Here is a 10,213-nt window from a genome sequence, read left to right as displayed (position 1 = left end):
GAGGAATATATATATATATATATATATATATATCCACCATTTAATATTTTTTTTATTATTATTTATTATTTATTATATTATATGTGACCCTGAACCACAAAACCAGTCATAAGTAGCATGGGTATATTTGTAGCAATAGCCTACAATACATTGTATGGGTCAAAATGATTGATTTTTCTTTTATGCCAACAATTATTAGGATATTAGGTAAAGATCATGTTCCATAGGATATTTTGTAAATTTCCTACTGTAAATATATCAAAACTTAATTTTTGATTAGTAATATGCATTGCTAAGAACTTCATTTGGACAACTTTAAAGGCGATTTTCTCAGTATTTAGATTTTTTTGCACCCTCAGATTCCAGATTTTCAAATAGTTGTATCTCGACCAAATATTGTCCTGTCCTAACAAACCATACATCAATAGAAAGCTTATTTATTCAGCTTTCAGAACATGTATATATCTCAATTAAAACAAATTTGACCCTTATGACTGATTTTGTGGTCCAGGGTCACATTTGTAGAAATATTGTAAGCTACAAAATTAACGTTGAAAGCAGAGCTCAGATGACTTTTTAAAGAATTTAAAGGGGTATATTGGAGTTCATATTGAAATTAACATTTGATTCCACACTTTCATATCTTGGCAATTTAGAGCACAGTTTGAGACATTTTTGAGATATCTAAAACTTCAGAGAAGAGATGTTTTTCTTATTTTTTTTCTTATTTGAGATTATTTTTCTCAGGAAACCCTAACAGCAGACTTCATTTGCTCCATTTGCTCTTTCCTAATCGCATCATTGTCTAAGAGAAACAATTAACAAATTAGCAACATTTTCTTTCCTAAAGGAACATGGAGAAGACAAGTCACACTTCCTGTAAGCACTTCCTTTTCACCTTTTACTTTGTGTGTGTCTATGCGTGTCACTTCCTTTTTATTTTTGTGACAGTACTAGTCATCTCAACATGCCCTCGGTGGTCTCGTTCAAACAGTCTCATCCGAGTGAAGGTCATTCACCTGGAGGGCAAACTTTGTTTTCCACTTCCTATGTGAGACACACCTCACTTCCAATTAGGCAAAGCTGCTTTTTGATGCCTCATTTACAACTTGCTGAAAATGCCTCATGGCCTCATCATTTCCCAGAACGCCGCCCCTCTGATCTTCGTCAGATATGTCATGCCGGTGCCTGGAAGCTTCAGCTTTTGTATGCAGTGCAGCAGAACCGCTGACTAGTCAGGCAGTGAGAAGTCAGCAGTTCACGCCGTGCTCACTGCAACACGCCAACGTATACGATAGTTCCAGTTCGCATCGCATCTCACTTCTAATAAACTACAAATGCCTGTTTGACTCTGATGCATATGTTCCTCTCTTCCTGTTTCACTCCAGTAGATCCCATCTGATGCCGAGGCTGAAGGAATCGCGGTCTCACGAGTCGTTGCTCAGCCCCAGCAGTGCAGTTGAAGCTCTAGATCTCAGTATGGAGGAGGAAGTGCTCATCAAACCTGTGCACAGCAGCATCCTGGGACAGGATTTCTGCTTTGAGGTGAGTCGGCTGACCTCACTGCCCTGTTGAAGTCACAGCCCTGTATTAATTGCCAAAAGGACTTTTAATGTACGACAAGTCTCAAAATAGCACGCAGCAAAGGCCCATTAAAACTTCATCAAGGCCATTAGCCAAGATCAAATACTTAGCAGAAAATAGCAGTGCTATCTAGCCGTTCAGCAGTATAGTCATTGAGGGGCCGTGGGTCATTTTACTGGATGATTTTCACGTGTGTTACAGAGAAGACTCACTTAAAACAGATGGTTATATAATTACAAGGTCAGAGGGTGCAGACAAAGTAAACTGTGATCAGGCAATCGGCATGCAGGTTTCCTTAAAGGAATAGTTATTCACCTAAAAAAGGTTTTTTTTTTAAAAGGGTTTTTGAATGAATCTCAGTTAGGTATCATACTTAAATCAGGCATCTGCATGTGGAACTTAATACCAGAAGGGCCTTCCTGTCTCTTTGCATCCCCTGCTCAAAGGGTGCAAGAGAGTCCCATCTGTCTGAACATCTCCTCTCGTTCTCTCTGTGATCACTAGAGGTGAGTTCTGAGAGGCCAATTCACATGGAGTCAATGACTGTTTACAGTACAGCAAACGCCAGCTGCAAAGAATGAGACACTCACCATTAGTAGGAGTTCTGCAGGGGTCAGCCAAAGGTCTATTATGGATTATGCTGTTTGCTCTATTTATTCCATCATTTATCATGCAAACTAGGATTATAGCAGTCAAAATTGTATATGAAAATTTAATTACATATAGTAGGGTACACTTTTATTATGAATTTCTAGGGTGCAATTCCCTAAGAATGAGCTGACTTTTTAAAAATAAGCTTATTTTATATTTATTTTTTGTGAATGTTTACAGTGTTCAAATATATTGTAGCTATTACTTAATTTTGTTAATTATTTTATTTATTTATTTATTTAATAATTGTATTTTATTATATTTTGCAATTCATTTAAAATATTTCATATATTATTTTGTTCAGATATAAATATTTTTGTTTAATATTTATCACTTAATTGTATAAGAGAAAGGAAAACTTGAAATCGTATCATATGACCCCTTTAAGAATTATTTAATTTTGCAATTGCAAACTTATTTTTTTGTTTAATATTTATTACTTAATTTTTCTAATTACTTATTTTAAGTATTTATTTCAAATATAACTTAAATACAAATGAAAATACATAAGAAGCAGCACTACATCAGCGCAGATAATGCCTGGCAGTTTTTGTTCTGAAAAAGTCTCGCAACTGTTTGTTGAATTCACCCCTCTGTATTCAAATGTGGACCAGTACTTTTGTTGTCACCTGGAAGGTGTGACTGTGAGCAGATGGTCTTTTCAGGATGAATTTTGGATATGAAAAGAATATTTGTAAAAGGCGTATGCATGTATCTCTACTCTCTGATAACGCATGTGATCCTTCAAATACGTCTGATCTAAGTGCATTCTGTCTGATAGGGCTATTTGAGAGTTTTATTCTTCCTCGAAATGTAATTGCTCTCCACTCCTGGGAAACGCTTCATTGTTTGAGTGCTGTAGCATTCAGTGGATCTCTCTGCTCACATCCACCTTCTCCTGATCTGCATTTCAGTCCTTTCTAGCTCCCTTAATGCACTTATCCGCAAATTTGATCATTGTAATCTGTAATTGCAGGTAACTACTTCAACAGGAAGCAAATGCTTCTCATGTCGGTCGGCTGCCGAGAGAGACAAATGGATGGAGAATTTGAGACGTGCTGTGCATCCCAACAAGGTAAACTGGATGATTCATCTGAATCCTGGGTAATTCTAGACGAGATGAGGTTTAAGCCAGTCAGCATGTTACTTTTTCATATATCCTGTCTCACATATTGACAGTTTCTGATCGACTTCTCTGCATTAACTCAGCTTAACTTTTTAAAGTACACAGGGGGTTATCTAATTCCTTTCTGCAGTTTGCAGAGGTCACTGTAAAACGCAGTGCTTTCTTTTTTTGTATTCCGCAGGATAACACCCGTCGGGTGGAAAACATGCTGAAATGTTGGATTATCGAAGCTAAGGACTTGCCTGCAAAGAAAAAATACTTCTGTGAACTTTGTCTGGATGACACGTTGTATGCACGGACTACCTGCAAACTCAAAACGGACAATGTTTTCTGGGGCGAACACTTTGAGTTCAACAACCTGCCCTCAGTTAGGAGTATCACCGTGCATCTTTACAAGGAAACGGACAAAAAGAAAAAGAAGGACAAGAATAATTACGTGGGCCTGGTCAATATCCCTATAGCGGCAGTCACCGGGCGGCAGTTCGTGGAAAAATGGTATTCCGTGAGCACGCCGAATCCCAATAAAGGAAAGAGTCCAGGACCCATGGTCCGCTTGAAATCCCGATATCAGAGCATGAGCATCCTTCCCATGGAGCTGTACAAGGAGTTTGCAGAGTACATTACTAACAATTATATGTTAATGTGCTCAGTGCTGGAGCCAGCGCTAAGTGTGAAGAACAAGGAAGAGATGGCTTGTGCACTTGTCCATATCTTACAAAGCACAGGCAAGGCCAAGGTAAGATAATTGCATTGTACGCTGCTATGCCACGTTAAAGTAAACACGAAATCAGAGTTCACCCCATTTTCTTTTCTAATGCACATTCCTGCTCTTGTTGTGCATGATTCATCATTAGAATCATGTGCATGAATCTAATGCGCATTATTGCAATATAACAGTTTCAGGCTACCGTTGTACAATGTATTTAACAAATATAATACATAAATAATTGTAAATAATCAGATAAAAGAAATCACACAAAAAGCATACAACAAATCATACAACCTTATTTGCAATTAGTGTCATTTTTAAAATAAAGTCAGAATTGTGAGATTAAAGTTGTGATATTACGTTCCTACTATTTTGAGAATAAAGTAAAAATGAGTAGAATAAGTTGTATCAATAGGAGAATAAATTCTTAGCAATATGAGATTAAAGTCGCTCACTGCTTGCCATTTCAGAGTTATTTATTGCTAAATCCTATCTTAAAGTAGATTTAACTAAATCGTCCACACACATTTCTCACATAGAAAAATTAACTTTATTCTCAAAATAGTAAGACTGTAATCTCATATTTCTACTTTATTATTCGTATTGATTTGACTTTATTGTTGTAATTCTGACTTTATTCTTAAAATATTTCCACTTTAATCTCACAATACTATGACTTTATTCTCGTCATTTTTATTTTATTTATTTATTGTTTTTTAACATGGCACTAAAATGCTGTAATTTCATTCCATAATGAAAATGGGGTGCAAAGGCCTTTTCATGTTGACTATAAAAGTAAATGTGTTGCCTGACTGCATTTGTTATATCTAGGAAGACCGTTTAATTATAGACTCTCACGGATGCTGTTTGCTGACAACCGAACGAGAGAGTGACATGACGATTTGTACATTGTCAAGATAAAACACTCAACAATCATTGTGCTACTTTGACTTTCCATGTTACACTCGGAGTTAGACGTCTTAGTATAAAAAAGCTGACTGTGACATTTATTTTGAAGAGTTTTTTTCTGAAATGAAGCGTTTGCCTAGTTGGGCGTTTTGCTGTAAGAAATAGAAAATGACGTTCTAGGCCTTACTCTAAACCCCATCAAATGTCCAACTGCGAAAAACGTCAATGATAGAGAAGAACAATAGAGACGTGGCCTGCTTCCCCTCATTTAATCACAGGAGTGCTGAGCGCTGTGATTGCCCTCATTAACTTGAGCACAAACGGCTCTGATACTCACCATATATCAGCCTAGAATCAAGTGATATCACAAACAAAAGCGAGCCGTCTGACGCTTTGTCACTCATCTGTCATTATTGATCAAATGCTGTTAGAGAGAGTTGTTTTTGCTGCAGCACTCTGACGCGAATCCGAGGTATTGTTGCATCACAACAGACCTGCACAACTATTTGCCATCCAGTTCTCTAGAATATGCGATCGCATTATTGTTAAGTGCCACTCTGGGCTTATTTGGGATTTTTAGTCTGTGCAATCCAGCAATACAAGCCTTATGTTTAGACGTGCTTGAATGAGATTTTGGTATTTTGTTTTGCCTTTTGTGTTGAATGAAAAATTCTAACTTAGCTGTTACTTTTTCAACATATTGCCATCACGGCACACAATTCTTTTAAACCAATTTTCGCAGAACACATATTATGTCATTTTTTAGACAATCAACTAAGTGGCTGGTCTGTCATTACAGCAGAACTGTAAGTCAATAAGGCCACAGTCTTTCATTACAGAGGAGTTAATTGGTCAGGGACTGCATTGTCTCTCATTATACAAGGCCAGAGCTGGTCAGCCAGTGCATTGTCTTTCATTAGCTGCAGCCTGGTTACTGTAAATAAAGTGCATTGACTTAGTCTCAGCATTCCACAGCGTCCTGTCTTTGTCTGCAGGCCCTGCATGATTTCAATAATGAGTACTGATTAGCCTGAGTATGTACTGATAGCACATGATTGAAATAATATCTGCCTGTATGGGGCATCTCGTTTTAAAATTGTCTTCAAATTGGATTGCTGCAAGCCAAAATTGCTGAATGATAAGCTATCCATAATGTGTAGTTGCATAATATGACATTCACCTTTATTGATCTAATAAGCAACCATCAAATTTGTAAGGTAGTCTTGAAATGCTCTGTATTTGAGCTTTGCTAATGTATCAGACATCTTTTGACACACATAACTGTAAATGGTAAAGATACAGTATGTATTCAGTTTAGAATCTATACAATATAACGTGTCTATATTATATACCGAATATTTACTGTATATATTATGTAAATTACATATGAAGAGTTCAGATGCAAAAGCCTCTAAGTGCCGTCTGAAATTTTCATCTAAAATGAGCATTTTTATCAGGCTCCTATATTTATGTTCAATATGATAAAAATCAAATTTTATATGAAAATTTCAGACGGCACTTGTATGTATTTACATAATACCTATTTAGGAGCTAAATATAAAATATCCAGTGTTTTCATATGTTATTTTTTTTATATTTATTACCCCTTGTTGATTTTAGATAAATCTCCTATTATTTACATTTATAAATGCACTGTTTATACAGTAGGTATTCAGTATATAATATACACAAAATAGTGTGTCTGTACTATATACTATATATATTAATTACATATATATTTACATAATGCCTATTCAGGAACTTTATCAAAAATGAAAACAGGTATATTAAATAAATAAATGCAATGTTTTTATGTTTTATTTTTACAATTCTATAATTATTTTTTCATATGTTAGTTTTTAATTCTTTTTTATTTTTCCTTGTCAATTTTAGATAAAGCTCCTAAGTAGGTATTATTTACATTTGTAAATATACAGTAGTTATGGTATGTGTTCAGTATATGAATAAGTGTATACAATATAGTGTGTCTATATTTTATACTGAATATAGACATTTAAATCAATTTCATTTCATGTCTTTACATGATACATTTTCATTTACATGATACAGATACCTTTATCCAAAGTTAAAAAGGGGCAATAAATAAATATAAAATATCAAGTGTTTTTATGTGTTCTTTTTAAAACATAATTATGTTTAATTATGCATAATTATGTTATTTATTGCCCCTTGTCAATTTTAGATAAAGCTCCTAAATAGATATTATTTTTAAATATACCATTGATTATATATATATATATATATATTTTATATAATAATAATAAATTATTTTTATCCACAACAATTTAAATCCGAGCTTTGTGACACTCGGGTACAGATCCAGTCTGTTTGTGCAGGAAGTATTGATCGTACTGTGTGAGAGTGTGAGCCGGTGGGGGGAGATTCACGATTCTAACCTCACATAAAGAGTCAAAGTGTCCACTCAGGGTTTGTCCTGAGGGAAATTCCAAGTGCCAGGCCTCATGCTAATCAGCTTTTATTAATTCAGCCGTTGGTTTGAGGGCCAAACGGGTTCATGTGATCACGCTCAGTGAATAATTGAGCTGTAATGTGCAAGTCTGAAAGATTATTAATCAGCAGGGCTGTGCACTAGGGAGGCAGGGCCTGTGGGACAGGGGTCATTAGTAGATCGCCCAGAGGATGAACTGATTCTTGAGAGCACACATTGCCATTTTAACAAGCCACTGCTTACTTATTCATGCCTGCCTCAAACTGCTGTAAGCATGAAGCTTAAACAAGATGCTAACAACCCTTCCGCAGGTTATTGGACAGCAGGAAATATTTTTAATGTTAAAATAATATTTCCATTTTTAATAAATGTCAAATAAATCATCAAAGAATCCTGAAAAAAAATGTATGACATTTTCCACAAAAAAAAAAAATGCAGCACGACTGTTTTTAACTATTGATAAGAAACGTTTCTTGAGCACCAAATTAGCATATTAGAATGATTTCTGAAGGATCATGTGACACTGAAGACTGGTGTAATGATGCTGAAAATTCAGCTTTGCATCACAGGAATAAATTAGATTTTGAAATATATCAAAATAAAAAACAGTTCTTTTAAATTGTAATAATATTTCACAATATTACTGTTTTGACTGTAGTTCTGATCAAAAAAATGTAGCCTTGTTGAGCATAAGAGACTTTTTTCAAAAACAGTAAAAATCTTACAGACGCCAAACTTTTCAGTGGTATGCAAATTTTATGCACAGTAAAAAGCATGACCTACTATATTTGCCAAAACATTCAGTACACGCATAACAAATCACACTATGTACAGTATCCTGCAATGCAGTGCACTTGACTTGCAGTGTGACAAATTAACTGGAATTTATATCAACCACAACTTTTAACATCTCTTTCTCGACTCATCATTTGATCAGACTGTCTAAGACATTTTTTAACAAAACTGGACTACAAATGCCCATATTTCTGACACGTTAACTGGGCACCACTCATGCAATCTAATGAGGTCATGTGTCAACATCGCATACCACCATAAGCATTTATAGCTGCATACTGTTTCACATGTATCATTTGCTTAAAAATAGTGCACATTGCATAGTATATTTTGCCTAGTATGCAGTAATTGCTTTGCAACTACTAATTTTCCATAAAACCCCCATAGTTTTCTTTTTGCAGATCTGTGCTGATTGTGGTGCTAAGCTACAGACAGGCATGATGGGATGTGACAGGCATGCCGGGGAAAATGCGCTGCACTCGGTGGCGTCTGATTAGTGGTGAGACTACGGATGAGTCTCATCAGGGAACGGGCGCTGAGTGCTGCTCACTGTGTTAAGCTCTCGTGTCCTAATTGAATACCGAGTGCTGTGACTCCTGCCAAAGACGCAGAGCTTTTCGAGAAACTGGGTCTCATTTGATCCTCTCAGTGTCATAACCAAAATGCACCTCTGCCTGGCTGGGAAGAGAACAGCTCAGATATGCCCTTATCAGCTGATCCCACCGGTGATGGTGGAGAGAGCTTTGTGCGGCACAGAAAATCCTGTCTTGTTCTTGTCTTATATAAGTGTAATGTGTCGGCAACTGTTTAGATTGTTGTGGACACCTGCTTAGGAGACTGAATCCTCAGAAGGGTGCTTGCAGAGATGTGCAATAATGACTAAGACGCTATCTCTCAAAACACAGACATGCATCTGCTGCAGATCATTGATCCAACGCCAGGGCATCAGCAGAAATCACGGCCAGCTGTAGACACACACACACGCCCATGTCCTTTACGGAGATTCTGCTGTCAGCAGTAGCACAGCACCACCCACATTGATCCTTCATCTCTCTCACATTACATAGCTTATGACCAGATTGTGTTTTTGATGCTGGTGGGATCATATGTTCTGCTGGCATATAGCATTGATATGCATCCTAAACCAGCACTAACCAGCATGGAGTAGCATGGGAACTCATACTGGTCTCTTAATCCATGCTAAACACATGGAGCTTACATAGTTCAGAAGCAATCTGATGTTTCTTAAATAATAGAATTTGTCGCATCAATTCAGTTCTGCTGTATCACATTTAATAATCATTCTTTGGAGACTTAGACTTGTTTGGGGACACAAAGAAAACAAAAAATGTCCTTTTTACCACTAATGTTGTTCATGGTACCTTTCTATTTTGTAATTATTGTGAAAAATACAACATTATGAATATACAGTATAAGGATATAACTGGCATAATGCGTTTTGGTATTAAAATATGCTTAAAAAATATCATTTTAGAATGTTTAATTTTTATGTTCAATGTCATTCTGAAATGAATCAAATGCTTTTTAAATTGGTAAATTTGAATTGAATATGAATTTGAACAGGAACTAGAATTTGGATTAAAATGAATTAAAACTCATAAACCTGGTAACTTCATTTAAAAGAAAACCTAATAACTAACCTAATAAACCTAAACTTTAATTTAAAAGAAATTAATAAACATAATAACTTAAATTCTTACTAGGAAAAAGGAAAATTTGTCAAGAATTTGAAAAAATCTTGGGACTTCTTGTAAAAGTCTTGAAGTTTAATGATTTATATTTTTTTACTGACAGACAGGCAAGAAAGAACTTAACTTCCCACAAAGTCATTACCTGTTGAATTTCTTAGAATTGCAATTAAGTAAATTACACTTCTTGTCATTATATTCCAGACTGCTTTTTTTTTTTCTTTCTGTGCAAACAAAAAAGTGCATAGATGCTGTCGTTA

General features: G+C 35.6%; 1 protein-coding gene across 1 annotated transcript in view; it reads left to right on the top strand.

Moving 5' to 3' along the window:
• LOC107757303 (disabled homolog 2-interacting protein-like) overlaps window positions 1–10,213 on the top strand; it is a 99,023-nt gene that overhangs the window by 72,894 nt on the left and 15,916 nt on the right. Inside the window, exons 6-8 of the mRNA XM_016574746.1 lie at window positions 1,392–1,545; window positions 3,212–3,310; window positions 3,543–4,097. Of these exons, the coding sequence (XP_016430232.1) occupies window positions 1,392–1,545; window positions 3,212–3,310; window positions 3,543–4,097 (808 nt within the window). The remainder of the gene's footprint in view (window positions 1–1,391; window positions 1,546–3,211; window positions 3,311–3,542; window positions 4,098–10,213) is intronic.

Source organism: Sinocyclocheilus rhinocerous, unplaced genomic scaffold (assembly GCF_001515625.1).
Source record: "Sinocyclocheilus rhinocerous isolate Xijiao unplaced genomic scaffold, SAMN03320098_v1.1 scaffold293, whole genome shotgun sequence".
NCBI lineage: Eukaryota > Metazoa > Chordata > Actinopteri > Cypriniformes > Cyprinidae > Sinocyclocheilus > Sinocyclocheilus rhinocerous.
Note: the sequence above shows the minus strand (reverse complement) of the source record. Positions and strands in the feature narration are given on the sequence as shown.